Genomic DNA, 26,749 nt, shown 5'->3' on the forward strand with positions numbered 1-26,749 from the left:
AAGAATGTAAACACGTCATCTTCCATCTAGCAGCAGACCTCCAGCTGCTGCTAGGCGGCAGGCTGTCCTGATGAGGTTGGAGGGAGAGGGAGAGCCAGCCTGGCTCCACAGAGACAGACCTGCTACAGGCTGTCACTCACTGACTGACATGCACACATTACGCTACCATTTGACTGGAGAATGAAAGGGTCTGAAAGTATAGGGTACTGCCCCACAGAGAGCCAGTGTAACTGTGTGCACAGTCAGTGTATAGATACTCACATAGTCCCGTTCCCTTTAGGCAGGCCCAGGGCGTTGAAGGATGGGCTAGTGGGTGTGGCTGGAAGGACAGAGGCCAGGAAGCCAGCAGGTGATTGGGGCATGGAGGTGAAGGGGGAGGAGCTGTTGGAGTGGGCGAGGGAGTAGGGAGGAGCCGAAGAGACAGGTGGAGGAGGGGGAGGAGGGGGTGGAGGGAAGTCTTTGGCAGGGCCTGACAAGGATGAAATGCTGCTACTAAGGAAGGGAGGAGGTGGAGGTGGGAAGGAGGGAGAGGAAGGGGACTGAGACTCAATGCTGCCGCTCTTACTGAAGGGAGGCAGGACAACCCTGGTGAAGGGTTTTTGTGAGGTGGGTGGGGAGAGGGGTGAGGGCAAGCTGGAACCAGAAGACCCCGAGGACTGGGTGACATAGCCCCCCATAGGGCCAGTCCCCCCAGGGCTCTGGGCAGCAATGAACTGCTTGGGCCGGGCGTAGTTGAAGGTGCTGGTCTGCATGGCGCTGCTCTCCATCTCCTGGAAGGAGGGAGGAGGGTGAAGAGAAAGAGAGGGCAGAGAGGGCACTTCCTGGGGCTGCTGTGGCAGAGGCGGGACTTCCTGCTCTTGCTCCTGATGTTGGATCCAATTGGCTGCTTCCTGCTGTTCCAATATAATCTGATCCTGCAGCTCCTTCAACTGTTCTGCGTTCCTGGAAGGAAGGACACAAGGGCATCATCTACTGGACAGTTGGATCACTGTGAATGATCGTGTCAAACAGTTTTAAAAATTTCAACAAAATGGACAAAGTTCAAACAAGCTTGTCAGCTAAGTGAACGCAGGAACACACACACACACACACACACACACACACACACACACACACACACACACACACACACACACACACACACACACACACACACACACACACACACACACACACACACACGTAGATCAGACGCATACCATAAAGTTTGGACCAATGGAATTCATACAGTAAAGGCCTAGACTCCATACTGTATATCCTCCATACTGTGTCAGAGTCAGTAGAAATGTAGAAATGCCCAGAGAGCCAGGCAGCAGTAGTTCCCTACCCCAGGTCACCAATCAGCACATAGGACACATACCCGCTAACACACTACATTCTCTCAACCCCACTAAAATGCTGGACAGGATGAGTTGACACTGCTACAAGGTTTCAGACACGTTGTAGAAATGTTATGAAAGCATGCGGCTGTCATCCATTTTCCCGTGACTGACACAATACCCCGTTCCCCGTCTCTCTCTGGTTACGCAAATTACATAGACAATTGTGATTGGCTATTTAACAATCATAGAGAATGAGCATCCCAGTCATGCTGAGACATTGCTCTAAAGTTACAGGCTGTTACTGTGAGTAGTTGAAAACCACACACATAGTTGTGGGGATGACATCAGCAGTGAACCGTCCAGGGTTCCTCGATCAGGAATACATTTTTTCACCAGCCTGGAATTGATAGCTTGTCAGGCCTGAGGTTAAAGGGTTCAGGGGGACCGTGGGGTGTGGTTAATTCAGCTAGCCATCCGAGCTACCATCTGTGTGTGTGTGTGTGTGTGTGTGTGTGTGTGTGTGTGTGTGTGTGTGTGTGTGTGTATATGTGTGTGTGTGTATATGTGTGTGTGTGTATATGTGTGTGTGTGTATATGTGTGTGTGTATATGTGTGTGTGTGTATATGTGTGTGTGTGTTGTGTAAAGTGCTGATTAGTGGGGAGGAAACCACTGCACAGGGTGCAGGGACTGATAGCTCCAGAAAGACTTGTTAAAAGGCCAGCCTGTCGACAGCCACATCAAACAATAAAAAGGAGACCGGAGTACGAAATGTGAGGAAGTTTTGCCAATGTTGTCTTCCATTATGACAAATGCTCAACAGTGTGATGACCTCTGCGGGGTCAAGGACAAGACTAGACATGGTCATAAAATACATGATAATAACATTGTAATAATGTAGTTGATTTCGGGACAGACAGGAGAGAGACATACCGAGACAAGTACTGTACTAGGGACAAGGTGTGGCAGCTCACATCTCTTAAAGGGAAATGTGATGAAACAACAAAAACAAACACATCTCTGTCGCATCTTGTTCTCAGGCAGGGGTGAGTCCTAATGATGGAGTATTGTATTCTAACACAGAGGTATGGCTGAATGAGGATTTCACACACTGAGCCCTACACTGTCTACTCACAGTACACTCATCACTTCTGGCCCGGCCTGGTCTGGGATCAATGGATGGGGAAGCTAAGACTTTCAGGAGGTTACTGATCCTACTGATTTCCTGTAATTCTACACATTTTGCCATGGGGCGTAGCGAAATTGTTGCCGTTTTAAAGGCCCAGTGCAGTCAAACTCACCTCTCAGTTTATTAGGTACACCACCCTGTTCACGAAAATGTATCGTTCCTACAGACAATGAGTCACCTGGCCGTGGCTTGCTATATAAAGCAGGCAGACAGGCATTGAGGCATTCAGTTACTGTTCCATTAAAATGTTAGAAATGGGCTAAATGAGTGACGTACGTGAGGTGCCAGGAGTACCAGATCCAGTATCTCAGAAACGGCTATCCTCCTGGGCTTTTCACGCACTACAGTGACTAGGGTTTACCGAGAACGGTGCAACAAACAAAAAAACATCCAGTCAGAGGCAGTCCTGTGGGAGAAAACAGCTCATTCATGAGAGAGGTTGAAGGAGAATGAAAAGAATCATGCACAAACAGACAAATAATGGCGTAGTACAACAGTGGTGTGCAGAATGACATCTCGGAATGCACAACTCGTGGGTCCTTATCACGGTTGGGCTATTGCAGCAGACGACCACACCAGGTTCCACTGCTATCAGCTAAAAACAAGAAGAAGCGGCTCCAGTGTGCAGACGATCACCAACACTGGACAATTGAGGAGTGGAAAAACATTGCCTGGTCCGTTGAATCCCGGTTCTTGTTGCGTCATGCTGATGGCAGAGTCAGGATTTGGTGTAAGCAGCATCGTAAGCAGCATCGACCCATCCTGCCTGGTGTCAACAGCACAGGCTGGTGGCGGAGGTGTAATGGTTTGGGGAATGTTTTCTGGCACACGCTAGGTCCCTTGACACCAACTAAGCAACAAACGTTTCCAACACCTTGTAGAATATATGCCTAAGATTTCAGGCTATTCTGGAGGCAAAGGGGGGTCCGACCCAGTACCACATGGGTGTACCTAATAAACTGTCCAGTGAGTGAAATACTGTGAAATTGTGAACATGATGATAATGCCCTTTTAGTGTAAGAGTTGTTTGAAAAGATTGCCTCATGGATTTACCATGCTATAGATGAGTTAATAAGAAACCTCTGACCCGTCCGACGCCATCACAACTTCGGCAGCTGCAACTGGCCCGTCCGACGCAACTTTGGCGCCCTGATGGACCGTCGGGGGGGGGGGGGGGGGGGGGGGGGGTACTGTCACGGATTCCCCCGGTACTGCTGCTCATTCCGTGCACCAGTCTTGGAGGTCACCGGCCTCTAGGCGTCACTGAACTGTCTCATTACGCACACCTGATTCCAATTCCCCTGATTAGTAGTTGTATATATGTGCCCTTTGTTCACCATTGTCTTGTTGGTTATTGTTCCCATGTCCGTTGGTCTGTGAGTACCTGTGCTTTGTTGTTTCGGCTTTCGTGCTGCGTGTATTGTGCACTTGTTATTACGGATCTCGTCCCATGTATTGTTGTGCATTTGTTATTACGGGTCTCACCCCGCCTAGTGTGTTGCGGGTCTCGTCCCTTGTATTTATTAGCGGTTTTACCTCGCTCTTTTGTTTGGGTTACATCCCTGTGTTTTGTATACGTGTTTGTTTTGGGCTTCGTCCCCGTGCCTTTTCATGGCATGTTGTATTTTTGGTGGAGTATTAAAACCTCCTATTACGTATTCCTGCGCCTGTCTCCAATCATTTATACAACATGACATTGTAGACTGGAATGAAAAAGGGGGGCGAGTAAACTACGCATCCTATGTTCACTCCATGCTTTGACGGTGTAAATTACAGGGACATCTTTTACTTGCGTCTGGGGGCTTGTAACAGGACTGTAGAGTGGGAACTCCAGGACACACATGAAATGGAAGAGTTATCTTCTCAGGGTAGCAGAAGGGGAGAAGGGTCTTTGGGAAAGCTATAAAACCCCAATGTGTCAGAGACCTTCATGTTAATGGCCCAGTCTTAGTGTGACTAGTAGTGAGTCCTTCAGAAAGCCTGGGTAGAAGACTATAGCTACAGCAACATGCCTTGTCATCAGGACTCCACTAGACCTGCATTCTCACAATCTGTTCCAGATGCTGAATAATCAGGAAGAGTTATTTTTCATTTTCTGTCTGAGGGTCCACCCCCCCCCCCCCCCCACTCCCTCCCCAGCCTCCTCTCCCTTTTTCTACTGTATTTATTAAAAAAATATTTTACATTGTATTAATGGCTGTTTTGTTTGACATTATATTTGTTGTATTACTGTGATCAGGACACCCTTGAGAATGAGACCCTGGTCTCAATGGGGTTTTCCTGAATAAAGAATAATAAAAAATAATAATAAACATGTTAAGAACTAAACAAAGGTAGTGATCATTTTACAATAAAATGTCAGTTCTGTCAGTGAAAACATCATAAGACAGATATTCGACATGCTTCCAGATCAGTTATGGCGGCAGGTAGCCTAGTAGTTAGAATGTTGGGCCAGTAACCGAAAGGTTGCTAGCTCATATCTGTCGTTCTGCCCCTGAACAAGGCAGTTAACCCACTGTTCCTAGGCTGTCATTGCAAATAAGAATTTGTTCTTAACTGACTTGCCTAGTGAAATAAAGGTCAAATAAACATGCTCCCATCATTAGTATACTCTTAGAAAAAAAGGTGGTATCTAAAATGGTTCTTTGGCTGTCCCCATAGGAGAACCCATAGGAGAACCCATAGGAGAACCCATAGGAGAACCCATAGGAGAACCCATAGGAGAATCCATTGAAGAACCCTTTTAGGTTGCAGGAATAACCCTTTTTGGTTACATAGAGAACCCTTTCCACAGAGGGTTCTGCATGTAACCAAAAAGGGTTCTACCTGGAACCAAAAAGGGTTTTCCTATGGGGACAGCCGAAGAACCCTTTGGAACCCTTTTTTCTAAGAGTGTATCAACAGTGGAACTTCAGATCCAAATAAACATTCATTATTTCAATCACTCCAACCTGTCAGAACCTGTGTGCTGTTGTAGGCTACAGTTTATAAGAAATAGCACATAGTGCAGTGCACTTTTCACCATGTGTTTTCCTAAAAATCCCAGCAATGTTGGACATTCAAGCCTCCACCAAAAGAGCACTTTTACAAGAATAGTTTGGCATCTGCTGAGAGAGCCAGCCTCGGCGTCCACTCCTCTGTACCGTTTTCATTCCTTTTTTGGCTATGTTCTCTCAGCGCATGAGGCAGAAGCGCCTCGCCTCACCCGCTCGCTCAAGCAGAGGGGAAACGCACTTCATTTCCTCAGCGCCTTGTCTTTCTCTCTGTCTTTCTCTCTTCAACAGACTCCTTCACTGCCGGACTGCCTGTGTTGTGCGTTCAATCATTTGGAGAGCCTTTAAAACAGTTTGTCCACGTGCCTGCATTTGTTAATAACCCACCTGATGGTTTGCAGCCTGCCTAGAATATCTTGGAGAATCTCATTGCTAGGAGCCCAGTTTGAATTTACAAATATATCCACAAAGTTGTCTTAGTGTTTTTTCTCCGGTCTCTAGAATTCTCCTTAGTATATGGGGGAGGCAGAGTGGATGTTGGCCGGCTATGACTGACTGACATCATCTCCTTGCCTTAAAAGGTGTTCTTTCTTTATATAGAACAGTTACCACACTCCAATTCCACTTTCTTATTTTACTAAAGGGCAATCACATGATCAAGATTTATTTGTCCCACTTTCTGCATATGACTAACTTTCCAATTTTATTTTATGTCAACTCTGACATTTTACTTTAATTTCAATGTTTCAATTGGATTAGCATTTGTCAGATAATATCATATTGTCAGTGAGAAGATCAGACAGTGTAATTGTTCAGCTTCATCAGTCATTTTTATTGTCCTTTAAAAGGTCTGTCTGCCTCCAGGATAGCATGTGTGGGCCAGCCTGACACTACGTAACCCTGACACTGTGACCCTGCATGGTCCAGCCTTCAACCAGATCTGCCTAGCCAACATCCACCTATGAAATGACTCAGAGAACTATTCCATCTCTCTCAATCAAACTCTTTCTCTATTGATAACAGGACGGATCTATTAGTCTTGAATGAGCCAACAACACCATGAATTTCTCCTCATTGTCATTTGACATGATTTAGTCACCAACTCTGGGAACAAAAAGAGGAGCATTCCACCCAATCAACCCCTCTTAAAAATATATTTAAAAGAGGCGGATGTTCATTGACTTAAAACCATACAGACTATTAATTTACAACAATTAACATTCAACTCTCCACATGCCTTGTTAAGTCTGAAAGGGTCTTTTCCTATAGCTGTTCTCAACTTCATGTTTTCTAGATGCCAGTCTGACTCTGGGGTAATAGAAACAAAACTGTAGGTCTACACTTACTGTATGTAGACAGAATTTCTACAAGGTACAAAGCTCTGAGTTGATACTTGGTAAAAACGTTCTCTCTCCTGTGAGCAGCTAATAAATGACAGAAACTGCTGAAATGACTGACGTTAATTCATTTATTTCCTCGGTTCCTCTGACAGTCTGTTCCTCTGTCTTGCGGTGCAGTAGGGACTTGCAGGGAGGGAGGGAGGGAACCGTCCTGCTCTCTGTCTCCATGTCAACGGCCCAGTGTTGTGCTGTACCGAGCTGAGCCAACTGGCCCACACAACACCCAGTTACAGTGTGAAAAAACTGCAGAGCTCAGCTCTGTCATTCCAAACTGTAACGCTACATTACAGTTAAATCTCGCTCTTTCTTTCTCCTTATCCTTCTCTCTCAGCCTCCATCTGGAGGTATTAATAGGCTGTTAAATGTTATTTCTCTTTTTCTCTCATCTTGAAAAATACTTTATTAAAAATGTTTTTATAATAATTTAACCTTTATTTGACTTGGCAAGTCAGTTAAGAACAAATTCTTATTTACAATGACAGCCTACACCGGCCAAATCCAGACGAGTGTAGGCCAATTGTGTGCACCCTATGGGACTCCCAATCATGGCCAGTTGTGATACAGCCTGGATTCGAACCAGGGTGTCTGTAGTGATGCCTCTAGCACTGAGATGCAGTGCCTTAGACCACTGCGTCACTCAGTTGGCCTGGTTCCTGGGTGTAAATTCTTTAACATTGAACACAATGAGAGAGTGCTTCAGGAAAAAACTTTTTGATTGACTTACCATTCAGCATTCAATTACACTCATAATAACACGTCAATTATACAATTCTTTTGGTGGTGTTTTTTTAACTCCAGTTCCTACATGCAAACATTAGCAGCATCACTGAGCTTAACGGAGTCAGGCACCGCTTGTCTGAGTAAGAGTTAATTGAACCTGTCTTCTATAGCATCATGTAGCAAGCTGAAACAGACCATGTTGTAGCAGTCAGTGCAAGCTGACACAGACATGTTGTAGCAGTCAGAGTAAGCTGAAACAGACCATGTTGTAGCAGTCAGAGCAAGCTGAAACAGACCATGTTGTAGCAGTCAGAGCAAGCTGAAACAGACCATGTTGTAGCAGTCAGAGCAAGCTGAAACAGACCATGTTGTAGCAGTCAGAGCAAGCTGAAACAGACCATGTTGTAGCAGTCAGTGCAAGCTGACACAGACATGTTGTAGCAGTCAGCGGAAGCTGAAACAGACCATGTTGTAGCAGTCAGAGCAAGCTGAAACAGACCATGTTGTAGCAGTCAGTGCAAGCTGACACAGACATGTTGTAGCAGTCAGCGGAAGCAAGCTGAAACAGACCATGTTGTAGCAGTCAGAGCAAGCTGAAACAGACCATGTTGTAGCAGTCAGTGCAAGCTGAAACATACCATGTTGTAGCAGTCAGTGCAAGTTGAAACATACCATGTTGTAGCAGTCAGCTGAAGCAAGCTGAAACAGACCATGTTGTAGCAGTCAGAGCAAGCTGAAACAGACCATGTTGTAGCAGTCAGTGCAAGCTGAAACAGACCATGTTGTAGCAGTCAGCAGAAGCAAGCTGAAACAGACCATGTTGTAGCAGTCAGAGCAAGCTGAAACAGACCATGTTGTAGCAGTCAGAGCAAACTGAAACAGACCATGTTGTAGCAGTCAGCGGAAGCAAGCTGAAACAGACCATGTTGTAGCAGTCAGCGGAAGCAAGCTGAAACAGACCATGTTGTAGCAGTCAGCGGAAGCAAGCTGAAACAGACCATGTTGTAGCAGTCAGAGCAAGCTGAAACAGACCATGTTGTAGCAGTCAGAGCAAGCTGAAACAGACCATGTTGTAGCAGTCAGAGCAAGCTGAAACAGACCATGTTGTAGCAGTCAGTGCAAGCTGAAACAGACCATGTTGTAGCAGTCAGAGCAAGCTGAAACAGACCATGTTGTAGCAGTCAGAGCAAGCTGAAACAGACCATGTTGTAGCAGTCAGTGCAAGCTGAAACAGACCATGTTGTAGCAGTCAGCGGAAGCAAGCTGAAACAGACCATGTTGTAGCAGTCAGAGCAAGCTGAAACAGACCATGTTGTAGTAGTCAGAGCAAGCTGAAACAGACCATGTTGTAGCAGTCAGAGCAAGCTGAAACAGACCATGTTGTAGCAGTCAGAGCAAGCTGAAACAGACCATGTTGTAGCAGTCAGAGCAAGCTGAAACAGACCATGTTGTAGCAGTCAGAGCAAGCTGAAACAGACCATGTTGTAGCAGTCAGAGCAAGCTGAAACAGACCATGTTGTAGCAGTCAGAGCAAGCTGAAACAGACCATGTTGTAGCAGTCAGTGCAAGCTGAAACAGACCATGTTGTAGCAGTCAGAGCAAGCTGAAACAGACCATGTTGTAGCAGTCAGAGCAAGCTGAAACAGACCATGTTGTAGCAGTCAGAGCAAGCTGAAACAGACCATGTTGTAGCAGTCAGTGCAAGCTGAAACAGACCATGTTGTAGCAGTCAGTGCAAGCTGAAACAGACCATGCCAGCCACAGAGCTGCCTCTCCTCCATAGACTCTAATCATGCTGTCTTTAATCAATGCTCTCTCTAATCAACCTGTCTATAAATGTCCTGTTTACACACACAGTCACTGGTTTGTGCTTCCTAGACAATGATGGCCTCTAGTCTATACAGATATACAGATCTACAGTTTGACTGACTGACATGCCGCCATGCAAGCTGTGAGCCATCGCTGGGTTTTACAACCTCGCTTGTTTGGGTACGGGGAAGGGGAGAATGTCTTTCGTTAGCCGCTGGTTGACTAGGAGTAGAGGAGGGAAAGGGTTTATGGGATTCCGCCAGCAGCACTCACTGATGACAGGAAGCGACCATGGGATGACAGGAAGTAGTTGAGTGTAAATAGCCAATAATGAGGCGGTTCTTTCTGTAAACAACAACAAGGGGCTAAGCTTCCTGCTGCACTCTGTATACATACCGAACAAGCCAGCTATGTATAAGTGAAAAGCTGTTGATCTACTCAAATTTCTGAACAACATTTGTACATTTTACCACAATCAGACTTGTACCTACATATTAATGTGTGTTTATGAGTGTGTGTGTGTGTCACTGTTTAACCACACGTCACCATGCCAGTCTACAGCTTTTAAAAAGTGTGGCCTTGTCAAACATGAATGATATATACCTAAACAACAGAATGGAGCTCTGGCATTACACCTCCAGAACAAATACAGCTGCTCTGTCTGTCTGTCTGTCTGTCTGTCTGTCTGTCTGTCTGTCTGTCTGTCTGTCTGTCTGTCTGTCTGTCTGTCTGTCTGTCTGTCTGTCTGTCTGTCTGTCTGTCTGTCTGTCTGTCTGTCTGTCTGTCTGTCTGTCTGTCTGTCTGTCTGTCTGTCTGTCTGTCTGTCTGTCTGTCTGTCTGTCTGTGTGTGTGTGTGTGTGTGTGTGTGTGTGTGTGAGAGAGAGAGATACAGTGGAAACACACCAAGGGGGTGACACAACAACATGCTGGCTCCAAACCATGCCCGGGGCCAAGAGTTTATCAGACCAGATCCAGAAACGCAGGGTGAAATCAATAGGAGCATGGGAAAATACCAGAGACTCCTGAGTCTGACTCCCACTGCAATCACGTAAGCAAATACACCTCGCTCTCTCTGTCAAACACACCTCCACAAGCATGAGCAGACAGACAGTACAGTATGATCAGTGATCAGTGTCTCACTGTGCCTGACATCATGTTTCACACTTCCTTCACCTGTATTAACACACCCCCATTACATCATTGTTACAGTGTGTCAACCTGCACTTGACTGATCCGTGACAGAAACAGCCTAGTCTGTCACACTGTCTGACATATTGACTGACTGAGACTGACTGAGACTGACAGAAACAGCCTAGTCTGTCACACTGTCTGACATATTGACTGACTGAACTGACTGAGACTGACAGACTCTGACTAACTGGCTGGTTATCTATCTGACTGACTACTAGCTACTACTTATTTGGTTGACTTTAATTAAGGAAATACTGATGGATCGATGTGCCATCAATGGGTATCTTCTCCTGTTGTGGAGACGCATAACACAGGTGGCTGTAGCAAGAAAGAGGAATCCTATAGCTATGGGCCAAAATCACCATGACACAGTTCTTAATGATTTGTTCCGTCGCTGCCGAATAATGTTTACACTATGACATCTGTATTTCCAACAGCAAAGTAGCAGGTCATTACACATACATTGGTCACCAAGGGTCTGTAATAAAAAAAAGCTCATTTTTAGACAACCATTTGGAGTTCTATTAGAGGAGGGGGAGACTAGTCCTTTGTTAAGTTTATGGTAAGCGGCTGCAATAACAGTTCACAGGACTCCTGTATACAAACACCCCCAGCAAGATAGCTGAATGTTTATGTTTGACATCATCACTTTAGATCACTGGATGAGATCAACTGGTGGGCGTGATAAACTTCCATCAACAAATTCAAGTGAAGCCCGCAAACAGGTGTGGGCTGTGCGCACACAAACCCAAACCGCACAAAAAACAAACACAAACAGAGACAGAACATACACAAGTAGGCCTACATGTACACACACAATTTGGATATTTTGAATGAAAGTACAGTCTAAATCATCAGTCTAAATCATATCCTTTTCCACATGGAGGTGCATGTTGGCTGAACCTCCAGTCCAGTCAGATTTAGAACCAGAATTAACCCATTGACCTGACCCACATCACAGGCTAATTTACCAGCGTGCAGGCCCAAACTCTTCACTCACAGCGACTCACACAGCTCTCCCTAATCCCTCCTCCCATGGTTTGGCTGAGTGCTCCTCCTCAGGAGAGAGAGAGGAGACAGAGGAGCCGTCCAACTTTCCATGGACATTTCATACCCCCCTAGACTCAGCTCCTAGATCAGTTCAACTTGAGGGTCTGTATTGGCAGTAGTCCCTGACATGTTTCATATAGACAGCAAAGGAAACCAGAAAAGCATAAAGTAAAATATGACTTTTTGTTATCAATTCCCATTCTCTCTCTCTCTCTCTCTCTCCTTGTCCAACTCAATTTCTCTCTGTCTTTGTTCTCCTAGACTTCCAAATGTATTTTCAATGTTTCTCTCTTTCACCTCCTCCCTTGCTCCGTCTGTACCCCACTCCCTCCCTCTCTCTCTGGCTCTAATTGCACACACAACACATAAAACAGAACCAGACTGTTTTCTTTTCCAACTTTAACAACTGCACAGAGCGTGGCTCATTCTGACCAGACTAACAGTTCAGGGTTGCTCCAGCTCCCATCAACCCCTTAAGTTATGTCTCTCCCCCTCCATCTCTCTCTCTCCCCCCTCGATTTAATCAGTCTATCTTGGGAGCCATTTTATGTAGAATCAAATAATAGGTGAGAAGTGCAGAGAATGAACAGTGAGATCCCTCCCTTCCTCCCTCGCTTCCTCCCTCCTTCCCTCCATCCCTCCTTCCCTCTCTACCTCCCTCCCTCCTTTCATTTCTCCCTCGTTCCTCCCTCCCTCCTTCCCTCCCCCTTTATCCCTCCCTTTGTCCGGTTAGAGTGTTTTTCTGTATTGCAGGGACGCTCAAGACATTCTTCCTGGGATTGGAATGGGAAAGACATCGCCATCAAACGGGATTAGCAGCAGGAGTGAAGAGGAAGAAGGAGAAAGAGGAGAGCCAGAGAAAGAGAGGGGAGGGAGGGGGTGGAAACCAGAGAACCCAGGGAAGGACTAAAGCCAAACCTGACACTACTATTCTTACCTGACAGACACTATTGTGCTAACTAATCTATCAGACCCCAAAGTGGCACCACACAACTGACCTATATAAAAACACAACTGGTCCTTCACCACTAACACAACACTGACACAACCCAGAATAAAGCATCTCACACAACTACGCTTTATCAACCTCATAGACCCTATCACCCTCAGTAAAGCAGCCAGTTGCCTCCAGCCCTATCCTCTCCAGACTAACCACTTCCCAGAACTTCCAGTAAATGAATGGGTTTCTATCTCCGCCTCTCTCTGTCCTATAAACCACACATCCATACTCCAACACATGCTTTTTACATGAACTGTCTGAGGGGCTGGCAAAGCAGACAGAAATGACCAAAAAGCATTCCTGGTTCTCCTTCTCTATCATTTGTGTCTCTCCTTATTCTGTACTCCTTCATTCCATCTCTCAATTCAACCCTTTTAAGTTCTTCAGAAGCATAAATGACAGATTGTGATTTTAACTGATTTTGAGATCAGTTTTAGCCCACAAAGTTTTACCACAGAAAAAAGAACAATGGCAACACTGTATTTCATTGAAGCAGTGAGCTCATCGTAAAGCAACAGTGGCTATGCTAATGTGGTGTGTTCACATCGTCTTCTCTCTCTCTAATGAACTGAACTTGACTGAGCGTTAATGAAAAGCATCTTGCTGCTTGCTTGTCACCCTCTCCTCCCTCTCTCTCCCTCTCCCTTCCCCTCCTCCCTCTCCCTATAAACGCTCACTTCCACTGAAGTGTGTTAAATTGACAAAATTTGTGTCTGATTCTGTAAAGAATTTGTAAGAAAGACTAGTACCTTCAGTGACGCGGCCCAGGTGAGTGTGTCTGTCTGCGGCTCAGGTATTCCCCAGGAGGAGTGTGTGTGTGTGTGTGTGGTTGTTTCTGCCAGTCTGCCAGGTAGCGGAGCAGCATATATAGAGCAGCCAGCAGCCAGACTCAGCCTCCCTTGCTCTCTGCATGAGTCAGCCTAAACCCTCTTCACAATAAAAGCCTCTGTTTCACAATAAAAGCTCTGCAACACGGGCCACTGATCTAGAGATGTCCCTTTCAGAACCAGGCTCCTAGAATAACAACAACCAGCTATTTTTGACCCAGAAATAAAAGATTGAAAGTAAGAGAGCGAGAGAGAGATTGTTAAAAAACGTGACACCCAGATCGTAGGGGGTTTGGACCAGAGGGGGCTGGGGTGGGGAGCAGGTGGGACAGTGTGGGGACCAGGGGGGGGGGCGGGGATTGGACCAGGGAGGGTGAGGGCAGGTTCAGCTCCTCTCTCAGGAGGATTCAGTCATCTCCCCAGTGTCGAGTCACACCACTTACAGCCAAGTCAGTGTCTGTGTATCTCACTCTGCTGCTTATGGAAGACAGGTTCAATCAAAGAGGTTGATTGACTTGTGATTCCCAAAAGTGTGTAACTGCTAGGGTTTCCCCGTGTTTAACATACTATTCCCTCTGTCCAGGGAAACATAGGGGATAACTAAGACCTCTGTTTCCATGCTGTCAACTAACAAGCACACACTCATCGCTCTCCCTCTTTCTCTCTCTCTGTATCTTTTTCGCCACTCTACATGTATTTCTCTCCGCTCACCCCTCTCTCTCTCTTCCACTTCCCTCTTGTATTGTGAAGGTCAGCTCTAACAACTCTTCCTAATTTGAGAACTTGCTCCATTCCCTGCAGGTCACTCAACCTAACGAGCCAATCCAGCGTCAGCTCTCTCAGCCAATCCTGCTGCTCGCCATGTCCTTTTAAGGACTGCCCACTGTCTGGGGGTTGCTGAGGAATGATCTGCCTTGCTGTTATCGATCCTTCCTGGGTCTCTTCTACTTTCCTCATCCTTTATCTCAAGCGTTTTCTCTTCTTTCTCTGGCTAGTTCTCTCTGTACGCATTCATTCACAGTCCAGGTCCACATTTAGGGCAACAAATGTAACCAATCAGATAGCTGATAAACAAAAACACTCATGTTTAAAAAAATTACATTAATGGCATGACTAATGAAAAACGTTGCACATGAACTTCAGGACTATCTTGAGCTTGCCAGGCAGCTGATAATGAAGAAACAAGACTTCTCTGTGTATAAACTCAGTTCCATATGTGTCTATTTAACATACACGTTTCCATAAAACCACACGCAATGCCTCTATAAGAAAGTGATTGTTAGTACAGCATTAGAGTTTACGAGCTACACCTAATAAACACAAGGTCTCTGCTGTGGGTACAGCTCTGAATCACAGCACAGATGTGTGACAAAGCCTGGCAGCCAGAGCAACACGGCTCTGAACACAAGACCATAGAGCACTACGGTCCACAAACACAACCCTGAACGCGCCACAAAGACAGACGAAAGACAAAGCAGTAACCGAAGCGACTGATCGACAGTGAGGAGACAGAATGTTCTGGTGCTCACCTCTCTTAGAGATTTTATTTACAATATTAACAGGTGCAGGACTAATTGGCCAATAAACTTTGTACAGAAAATAACAAACATGTCATTGACAAAGACTTGAATAAATTAAACATTCTCAGTACAAACTATTCAAGCAACAACTCTTTGCCTATAACAAAACTCAGGTATAACATGTTACCTGACCAGCCTGCTCTCTCCCAGGTATAACTCTACTCTAGCCAACCTGTTACCTGACCAGCCTGCTCTCCTCCAGGTATAACTCTACTCTAGCCAACATGTTACCTGACCAGCCTGCTCTCTCCCAGGTATAACTCTACTCTAGCCAACCTGTTACCTGCTCAGCCTGCTCTCTCCCAGATATAACTCTACTCTAGCCAACCTGTTACCTGCCCAGCCTGCTCTCCCACAGGTATAACTCTACTCTAGCCAACCTGTTACCTGCCCTGCCTGCTCTCTCCCAGGTATAACTCTACTCTAGCCAACCTGTTACCTGCCCTGCCTGCTCTCTCCCAGGTATAACTCTACTCTAGCCAACCTGCTACCTGCCCAGCCTGCTCTCCCACAGGTATAACTCTACTCTAGCCAACCTGTTACCTGACCAGCCTGCTCTCTCCCAGGTATAACTCTACTCTAGCCAACCTGTTACCTGCCCAGCCTGCTCTCTCCCAGGTATAACTCTACTCTAGCCAACCTGTTACCTGCCCAGCCTGCTCTCTCCCAGGTATAACTCTACTCTAGCCAACCTGTTACCTGCCCAGCCTGCTCTCTCCCAGGTATAACTCTACTCTAGCCAACCTGTTACCTGCCCAGCCTGCTCTCTCCCAGGTATAACTCTACTCTAGCCAACCTGTTACCTCCCCAGCCTGCTCTCTCCCAGGTATAACTCTACTCTAGCCAATCTGTTACCTGCCCAGCCTGCTCTCTCCCAGGTATAACTCTACTCTAGCCAACCTGTTACCTGCCCAGCCTGCTCTCTCCCAGGTATAACTCTACTCTAGCCAATCTGTTACCTGCCCAGCCTGCTCTCTCCCAGGCAAAAGCCAACTGAGCACCTTAGTATTCTTTCCAGGAACTGCCTTCAGCTAGAAATGTTCCATCATGATAGCCCCAAAACACATTTCAACCATAAATGCGTAATTTCCCATGGACATATACTGTATCTTAAACAACGGTTATACATAAACTGGCTTTGTAATCATGTTACCTGATGAAATTGCTGTACAATATGATCTTGTTGCCATCTGAAGAGTGTTTTGAATACTGATGTTTGATTTGCTGGTTTTAAGCATTAAACTTTCAAATAGCTCTTTGTTGACTGTTGCTGGGTGCTATTGTCCTCCATCAGCACTTGTACCCTACCTGCCCTAAGCTCTCTCCTGGCCCCTTACACTAAGTCTGAATTTATCCTGCTAGGTGACCTAAACTGGGACATGCTTAAACTACCTGACAAAGTCCTAAAGCTATTAAATATTTCTCAGATTATTACCAATCCCACAAGGTATGACTCCAAACACCCAGAAAAGGAAACTCTCCTCAATGTTATCCTCACAAATAATCCTGATAGGTATCAGTCTGGTGTTTTCTGTAATGACCTTAGTGATCACTGTTTTACAGCCTGTGTTCGTAATGGCTGATCAGTGAAACGACCTGTCCTGATTTGTCATAGACGCTAGCTAAAAAACTTAAATGAGCAAGCATTCCTTCATGAACTGGCCTCTGTAAAATGGTATAGAATCAGCTTGATCGCCTCTGTCGAAGACGCTTGGACCTTCTTTTTTTATATTTTCAGTGGTATTGTTAACAAACGCCCCCATAAAGAAAATGAGAATTAAAAACAGGTTCAGCCCCTGGTCCGACCGTGATCTTGCAGAGTTACTCCACCTCAAGAATTGCATTTGGCGAAAGGCTCGGCACACACATACTCAGGCTGACTGGCTCTCGTTCAGGCAAATGAGAAATAAGTGCACTCAGGCTATCCGGAAGGCCAAAGTTAGTTACTTTAAGAAGCAGTTATCTCTCTGTGGGTCTAACCCCAAGAAGTTCAGGAAAACAGTTAAAGACCTGGAGAATAAACCCTCCTCCTCACAGCTGCCCATGTCCCTTAATGTTGATGATGTGGTTGTTACTGACAAGAAGCACATGGCTGAGCTCTTTAATCACCACTTCATTAAGTCAGGATTCATATTTTACGTCCAACATTTCCTCATCTCCCACCCCTTCTAATGCGACTATCCCTGGTGCGTCTCCCTCTTTTTCCCCTGCCCCACTACAAAGTTTCTCCCTGCAGGCAGTCACTGAGTCCGAGGTGCTAAAGGAGCTCCTGAAACTTGACCCCATAAAACATCTGGGTCAGATGGTTTAGACCCGTTCTTCTTTAAGGTTGCTGCCCCCATCATCGCCAAGCCTATCTCTGACCTTTTTAACCTGTCTCTGCTTTCCGAGGAGGTTCCCATTGCTTGGAAGGCAGCCACAGTTCATCCTTTATTTAAAGGGGGAGATCAGGCTGATCCTAACTGTTAAAGGCCTATTTCTATTTTGTCCTGTTTATCAAAAGTCTTGGAACAACTTGTCAATAATCAACTGACTGGCTTTCTTGATGTCTATAGTATTCTCTTGGGTATGCAATCTGGTTTCCGGTCAACCTGGTTTCCGGATGTGTCACTGCAACCTTAAAGGTGCTCAATGATGTCACCATTGCCCTTGATTCTAAGCAATATTGTGCCGATATTTTTATTGACTTGGCCAAAGCTTTTGATACGGTAGACCATTCCTTTCTCGTGGGATGTATTGGTGTCTCTGAGGGGTCTTTTGGCTGGTTTTCTAACTACCTCTCTCAAAGAGTGCAGTGTAATAAGTCAGAAAATCTGCTGTCTCTGCCACTGCCTGTCACCAAGGGAGTACCTCAAGGCTCAATCCTAGGGCCCACACTCTTCTCAATTTTCTTCAACAACATAGCTCAGACAGTAGAAAGCTCTCTCATCCATTTAATTGCAGATGATACAGTCTTATACTCGGCTGGCCCCTCTCTGGATTTTGTGTCAAATGCTCTACAACAAAGCTTTCTTAGTGTCCAACAAGCTTTCTCTACCCTTAACCTTGTTCTGAACACCTCCAAAACAAATGTCATGTGGTTAGGCAAGAAGAATATCCCTCCTCCCACAGGTGTTATTACTACCTCTGAGGGTTTAGAGCTTGAGGTAGTTACCTCATACAAGTACTTGGGAGTATGGCTAGACGGTGCACTGTCCTTCTGTCAGCCCATATCAAAGCTGCAGGCTAAAGTTAAATCTAGACTTGATTTCCTCTATCGTAATCGCTCCACTTTCACCCCAGCTGCCAAACAAACCCTGATTCAGATGACCATCCTACCCATGCTAGATTACGGAGATAGAATTTATAGATCGGCAGGTACGGGTGCTCTCGAGCGGGCTAGATGTTCTTTACCATTCGGCCATCAGATTTGCCACCAATGCTCCTTATAGGACACGTCACTGCACTCTATACTCCTTTGTAAACTGGTCATCTCTGTATACCTGTTGCAAGACCCACTGGTTGATGCTTATTTATAAAAACCCTCTTAGGCCTCACTCCCCCCTATCTGAGATATCTACTGCAGCCCTCATCCTCCACATACAACACCCGTTCTGCCAGTCACATTCTCTTTGGTTTCAGGATTCTTGACTTTATCTTGAAGAGATACAATAAAGAGTCTTTCTTCAACCAATAATTTGATTCAGTGTCATTGTCTACAGGTCATGGACATGCGTTCCATGACAACCACTGACAAAGAGAAATACGGCACACAAACAAAACACCGAACGCAAGAGTTTGCAAGATCAACACAACGCTCTGAATCCAACAGGCACGAAACATAGTTTCAACAAGACCACAGATGTATATTAAACATGTTGTTTAGTTATACTGTATAAGCTCGATTTGGGAACAAATTAACATTCCAAAGCATCAAAATCACATTTGAGATTAACTCTCAGTACAAAAAACCAAACAGTATCCAGGATCCTCTGTAAACAAGTTATGTGTATCTGTGTATGAGTGAGAGAGACAGAGCAGGGTAGAATGGTTTGGAACGTGGCCTTCAGTTTGTTGCAGTTGTTCTCTGTTACCCTGACAACGACCTCCGAGGAGGTTAAAGAGGTTTGGAGCTGGCCCAATCATTTAATCTCTGTGGTATGACAATTATGCAGACGGCATGGGTTTGAGTGGCACTGAGTCAATCCACATGCAATATATAGCACATTAAAGGGGATTAGTAGCTTCCTCATCTTTACCTCTCTGGGCATATGCAGGCTTCACACGCATACACACATGGTGTCACTTACAGGCAAGCAGGCTGTTGTTCTAAGCTCCCCCATGTTTGGAATTGTTAGCCCGATTCATATGTACGCGTGTGTGTTTGTGCATGTGTGTGCGTGTATGACAGAGATTTAAGTCAGGAATGGGAGTTCCCGGATGCCATGAGGGGGAGAGACACCACATGGTGAGGTTATGACCCCATTCGCAGCCATTTGCTAGCAGCATTTTAACACATAATAGTCACCTTTGACATCTGACCCCTGAAAGATAATTGTTGAACCTCATCTGCCATGTGGCTCCAGCAGAGCCCACACCTTCCACTTCCTCCTCTTTGGACACACAGGGTCAGAACATGACTTTGTATTGTTCTGTGATTTCAATAACCAAACGAACACACACACACACACACACACACACACACACACACACACACACACACACACACACACACACACACACACACACACACACACTCACACTCACACTCACACTCACACTCACACTCACACTCACACTCACACTCTCTCTCTGTCTCTCATTGTGACTCATTGTGTTAGGTCTCTCAGGGTGGAGGCTGTGACAGATCAGTCTGGAACAGTGAGGATTAACACAGCTGTCTGATCATGATGACCCTCACACCCTGCAGGGGTTCTGAGAGGCACTACAGCCTCCTCCCCGTGACGACAGTGCCACATTTGATCTTATGATCCACAACCTGTTTTTAGACTGACCAGAACTCAATTTGAACCAGAACTCAACCACATTTCAAGTAGTCCTCAATCAAGGATGGAGTTATGAACATTATGGTTATTTGATGTAATGTTTTTAAGTTTAGATTGTGAGCGGGTTATGACATGGCAGAGTTGAGGTTGTTTAAACCGCTGATCTGTGCTTGACTCCTCTGCTTTTCACAATCCGTAATCCTCAAATAATCTAAAGCAAACAAGAAGATGAAGCCTGGTGGAGATTCTCACAGAGGGTTTGCCAGAGAGGGTTCAACAGTAGGCTGTTTATAAAATGGATAAATGCAAGATAACTAATTCAACTGTCAGGTTTTGATTCCTTGTTTTATGAAACAGTGATTACGATATAAAATGTTGGCAGGATAATTGCTGCTTGTGTGTTTGACGACGCCCACCCACAGATTATATCCCAACCCATAATCTAATGTTGTGCCACCGTGATCACAGTCAGTACTACAGTCACACCTCACTGTGCCTCATTCACTTGGCTCTTCTCTACGATCCTCTCCTCAAAAACCTTACATGGTCTGGGTTTTGACTTTCCCTTCAGAGGCTGCCGCTTGAACTGAATGTCCTTGGTGTTTCTGTACAACTAAATACTGTATCATTATCTTTTGTAGATTAAGTTTGCATGTGAATCTAGTAAATGTTGACAGTAATCGATAAGATGGTAATTCATAACTTGACGATTTGCCACACAGCAGCCACAGGGAATCTCAGGGGGACTCTGAGGCACCAGTTCCAGGAAAGAGGCACTTTCTAAATCCCTTCCATTTAAAAATGCTCACACCAGCACAAACATACACACCTTGTTTTCAGAGTATGTCGTAACCATTCAACATGAAACAGTTCCTGTGAAGTGTCACACTGGGTAAGCATGTACAAGACTAGAAAGCTGATACTGAACACCATTGCCGCTTACACTCCATCACAACGTACACATGTGGGTGTTCGCACACGTACACACACACATGCACGCACACACAAACACACACCCTCCTACACACACACAGGGAAAGCAGATTGACAAATTCCAGGTGTTAACAGTCCAGTGTGATACGGCTTTATTCTTGGTCGCGGGTGTCCACTTAGACCCCTGGTGAATCTGAATCATAAATCAGGAAGGAACATACACACTCTCCAAAATGGCAGCCCAGTGACCTCACACTGATACGATAGATCCCATCTAAGTGATTTATGACCTGCCTCAAGGCATGGCTACAGACCCAACAACCTTTAACAGTTTAATACAGACTGTTATACACTGCTGCCCTTAAGCTCCAAAACAGACTCAACCTGCCTCTGTCTCTCTCTCTCACTCTTAAAACACAAGGCCAGTGTTCTGATCCTAACAGCCAACGTGTGGCCTCTCCCCTGAGAGCTTCCATCTGATTCTTCCACCAGGTGTGGCAACACCAGTAACAACAGCCATCAGAACCACACACTGACTGACTGACTGACTGACTGACTGACTGACTGACTGACTGGCCCAGCTCCATCTCCCTCCAGTACAGAACAGTCACAGTGCAGACAGACAGCAGGCGTGTTTTCCCAGATCAGGTCTTGTACAGTCACCTCAGCCTGCCAAGTCATACAGCAACTTCCTCTCCACAGTAGAGCTCTGAATCTCCACAGTAGAGGCATAAATCTCCCCAGTAGAGGCATGAATCTCCACAGTAGAGGCATGAATCTCCCCAGTAGAGGCATGAATCTCCACAGTCGAGCCCTGAATCTTCACAGTCGAGGCATGAATCTCCACAGTAGAGCCCTGAATCTCCACAGTAAAGCCCTGAATCTCCACAGTAGAGGCATTAATTTTAAGCCCGAGCCCTACCCATGCCCATGACGTTCAGGCCCTACCCTACCCAGGCCCGATTGCTTCTGCCAAATTTAAGGCCCTGCCCAAAACCCGAAATCAGAAATAACTTCCTCTGTTAGTAAATCCATTTGCTGCTCCTCTCTGTCTGTCACTCACTACCTGCGCACAGCTTGCTGTGCATGCGCTCTGCTCATGGCTTTCTGAGTCTGTGATTATCCATAGCAATAGCTCTGCTTGGGCTGCTCTGCTCAATAAAGAGACATGAGAGAGCAGTTAGCTGTTAGCTACTTTTCATCACTCTAAACTCCAACTGTCTTATATTTGACGAGGTTGAAGCACTTCTGACACCATGTTAGGATTTTAGTCAGATATAACTGTGCTGTGCAGCAGAGTACATGCAAATGGCTCAGCTTTAAAATGTTAGTCATCATTTTAGTGATACCTGAGCCCTGGTAGTACCCTAGTTATTGATGAAAAAACAGGCCCTACCCGGCCCTAACCGATGTATAATGTCGGGGCCCGTCAGGCTCTGGTCAGGTAGGAGGAGAGCTCTACTCCACAGCCCAGCTCTGTTAATGCAGCTCTGAGATAGCCTCGACAGGAGAGCTTTCATCAAGATACCAGCCCAGACCCACAGCTCACAGGCCAAGGCAATGTGAGGCATAAATAACAGGTGTAGGCCTATGTAATGGTTGAGATGCATGGATGCAATAGTACGGTCCTCTTAGACCGTCACACTAAAATTACTTTCTTTCCTTGTGAATAAAATACAGCAGTTAAAACAGTAACTGTGACTGTGATTTATCTATTAAAAACATCCGTCAAAACAGACACTGATTCACAGACCTTATTGGCTCCAGTGAAATGGTAGCCGTTGCATGATAGTGCTTCGTTTTACATTAGGAGAGCTAAGACAGTGGGCTCATAGTTTCCATTCAGTTCCCCATTGGATTCACAGCAATTTAGAAAAATGACTCAATCAGAAACTTGATTAAAGTTACATTGGAGGCCTCAAATCAAATCCAGATAAGATAAAAACAGACTTTTACATCAGAGGCAGTAAACGTCACACAACAGGGTCCCCTTTCACAGACGTAGACACTGTAGAACCGTGGCTTCAACACTGTGCAAAAGCATGCCGTTTAAAAAACATTATTGTTTTCAGGAGGTGTTCAGGAGAACAAATGAGAGGCAGTGACCCCTGCCGTGAGGTCAGAGGTTGAAGGTCAAAAGTGGCCGGTGCCTGAGGCTTTAGTTTGTCAGCCAACACTTCTACAGGTCACCAGGGGACAGAGAGGAAGCTAAGCTCCAGCACGGCATGGCACAACGCATTGACCCCTGGGTAATGGCAGGGCTGGTGTTTTTACTGTGTAATTACTGAGTGTATGTAGCAGAGGAGAGGGGGGTCAGTGCACCGTCCCTCTGCACGCTTCACCACAGGGAGCTGATTGTTTTTGGCAGTATGTTTGTGTCATTATTGTGGAAAAACTCACTCAAGGAAGCAGCTTTATGGTGATCCTGCTATTTGCAGAAACTCAAGCTGGGACACCAAAAGAAATACAGCAAAACAATCTGAATGTGCCAACACATCGTTATGATGCCATTATTCTTCCAACTCCACTGCTAAACAACAGGTTTCCACTCATATCACACCCAGAAACAGACACAGACCAGACCAGACCAGATCCAGACCCAGACCCAGACCCAGACCAGACCCAGACCAGACTAGACCCAGACCAGACCCAGACCCAGACCCAGACCAGACCCAGACCCAGACCCAGACCAGACCCAGATCCAGACCCAGACCCAGACCCAGACCAGACCCAGACCAGACTAGACCCAGACCAGACCCAGACCCAGACCCAGACCAGACCCAGACCCAGACCCAGACCAGACCCAGATCCAGACCCAGACCCAGACCCAGACCCAGACCCAGACCAGACCCAGACCAGACTAGACCCAGACCAGACCCAGACCCAGACCCAGACCCAGACCAGACTAGACCCAGACCAGACCCAGACCAGACTAGACCCAGACCAGACCCAGACTAGACTAGACCCAGACCAGACCCAGACCAGACTAGACCCAGACCAGACCCAGACCCAGACCCAGACCAGACTAGACCCAGACCAGACCCAGACCAGACCCAGACCCAGACCAGACCCAGACCCAGTCACAGACCCAGAACCAGACCCAGTCACAGACCAGACCCAGTCTCAGACCCAGACCAGACCCAGACCAGACCCAGACCAGACAAGACCCAGACCAGACCCAGAACAGACCCAGGCCAGACCAGACAAGACCCAGACCAGACCCAGACCAGACCCAGACCCAGACCAACCCTTCAGTTATTTACCTGTCATATTCTGTCTCCTCCTCTATACCCTCCGCTCTGGAAGCAGAGAGGATACAATGTCAATATTTAGCAAGAGTTACACATAGGCAATCCAACGCAACAACACATATGCTATGTACAAAGCACAGAGCATGAACCCTACACAACATCCATGTTCCACATGCATCCTGTCTCAGACCACATCAGAAATATGTCAGTCTCAGACCCCCTCACTAATGCATAAGACATATATCATGTCTGAACCACAACATTAAATCAGAAGCTAGACTATACAACCCTGCAACACAAACAGAGGCCATCCACAATGAGACTGTGCAGTCAAGTCCATGCACTCCCACATCAAGACATACACAAACCATACAAGGACAATAAATGCTCTACTGCAACAACAGACATCATACTCACTGCCTTTAATAAAACACAGGGAGGCCACAGGGGGAGGCCATACAGAGAAAGCAGGGGCCTTGGTCGTGCATACAGGAGTCACACAGAGACAATAGGAGCCATCCAACAGAACAGAAGCCAATCTGTTTTCAGCCACAGAACAGCTGCCAGCCAGGCCAACTCTCTGGCACACAACAGAACACAGCACTGACATGGCACTGACACCATCATAAAGAGACCGGAATGGTTTTGTTCTGTAAATACTGGGATTCCCCTTGTAACCCTTTCAGAAGCAGAATACACCCAGATCACTGATCCACAATAAAATCACTTATTATGGGAGTCATGGTGCCAGCTCAATCAGACATCACTCATGACAGCCCTCCTCTGGTGCAGTGGGATGCGGTGAGACGACCAGGGAGGCAAGGGTAAGGAGAGTGGCAGGATGGTGGCAGGATGGAGGGTGTTCTCACAGTTTGGGCTTGGTGGGCAGTGGAGGACCTTCCTTCACCGGTGGCGGAGACATCTTGGCTGGGCCTGGGAAGTCTGGCTGGGCCTCTCGTGGAGGCAGGCTGAAGGAGGGCTGAGGGGGGCTGGCAGGCATGCCATTCTGCAGTGCCCAGTTGGCCCGGTCCTGACCCTCCACGTCGTGGTACATGTGGACAGGCTGTAGGCCCGACATGCTGGGCCAGATCTCCAGCTCGTTGACGTGGAAACCCTCGGCGCAGGTACTGGGTGGGACCTTGGGCGGAACCTCCAATAGGCTGATCTCTGTGGGCGGGGGAGGGGGAAAGGCCTGGGTGTCTTCAAAGACAGAGACGTCCCCGGACGCCACACCATTCCTGACCGAGTCGTACACCGCTAGAGGGAGAGAGACAAGAAGTGTCACACTACAGACATCTCCTCACACAGTGCACTAAAATAACCTGCAGCAGAGCCCAGCCTGCCCCACATCCCCCTCTTATAGCCTACTAAACATGGCAGTTCTAAATTTAGTTTGGAATGTGATGTGATCTAAAGTAGCAGCTGTGTCCAGTCAGCCTGTTTGTCTGGGGGAGGTCTTGATGTAACCCCTGTTTATTTGGTCCTTGGATTTCCTCTGATTGCGTGGTGAACTGAGAGTACACAGAGTTATCAGAGAGAATAAACACGTCTCCCTTCTCCCACACTGAGATAGCTGATCATCGCCAAACTAACCTCCTCCTTCTCCTCCTCCTCTACTCCCCCCCCTTCCCCCTCTCCTCCTCCCCCTCTCCTCCTCCCCCTCCCCCTCCCCCTCTCCCCCCTCTCCTCCTCCCCCTCTCCTCCTCCCCCTCCCCCTCTCCCCCCTCTCCTCCTCCCCCTCCCCCTCCCCCTCTCCCCCCTCTCCTCCTCCCCCTCCCCCTCTCCTCCTCCTCTTCTCCTCTTCATATAGATCCATGATTATCCAGGAAAGTAAACAGGACCAGGACAGTCATCTGAACCAGAGGAAACCACACAGGGATCCACTAGACCTCCCAGGCTGACTGTCTATTGGTAATCATTGATATGATGTAGAGCCAGACAGGCCCTCATCCTTGACCCAGATGTACCAAAATTCTGCGCAAACACTGACATGCACTAAAGTTTAACTCAATTACACTTTAAGCAAATTCACCTACAAGTTGCTACAAGTTATAGAAACTGTCCTCAAGTGAATACAATAATGATGGTAACTCACCTGTGGGAGTGTTGAAGGCCCCTCCGGTGACAGAGAGTTGGGCTGTACTGCTGACGGAGCCGTAAAGGTTGGTTGCAGTGCAGCAGAACTGACCTCCATCCTCTGGGAAGGCCTCTGCTATCACCAGCGTACAGATCTCCTCTGGAACAAACCAATCACAACTCTCATCACATACACTGTGGTGAATTAAACAACTAGCAGTGGCACAGTGTTGAAACTAACAGCAAAAAATAAATACTGGTGGTCAGTATAAACAGGTTAGGGAAAGTTTGTAACAGTTGAATGAGACAGACTCTGTTAGACCGGTTTAATAGATGTTTACACAGCCATAGAAAAGAGTTGAAGGTTTACTATCTATATGTTTGTAGTTGGAGGTAAGACAGACATAGATAGACATATGGTATT

The 26,749-nt window shown here is 46.5% G+C and overlaps 1 protein-coding gene across 1 annotated transcript in view; it reads right to left on the reverse strand.

Annotated features, from left to right (window-relative positions):
• Positions 1-26,749, reverse strand: part of LOC129869663 (palladin-like) — a gene marked incomplete in the record, with an annotated part of 71,030 nt that overhangs the window by 26,128 nt on the left and 18,153 nt on the right. Inside the window, 4 exon segments of the mRNA XM_055944289.1 lie at positions 262-942; positions 24,262-24,297; positions 25,119-25,506; positions 26,345-26,485. Coding sequence (XP_055800264.1) covers positions 262-942; positions 24,262-24,297; positions 25,119-25,506; positions 26,345-26,485 — 1,246 coding nt within the window.

This window comes from Salvelinus fontinalis, chromosome 14, assembly GCF_029448725.1.
Source record: "Salvelinus fontinalis isolate EN_2023a chromosome 14, ASM2944872v1, whole genome shotgun sequence".
Taxonomy (NCBI): domain Eukaryota; kingdom Metazoa; phylum Chordata; class Actinopteri; order Salmoniformes; family Salmonidae; genus Salvelinus; species Salvelinus fontinalis.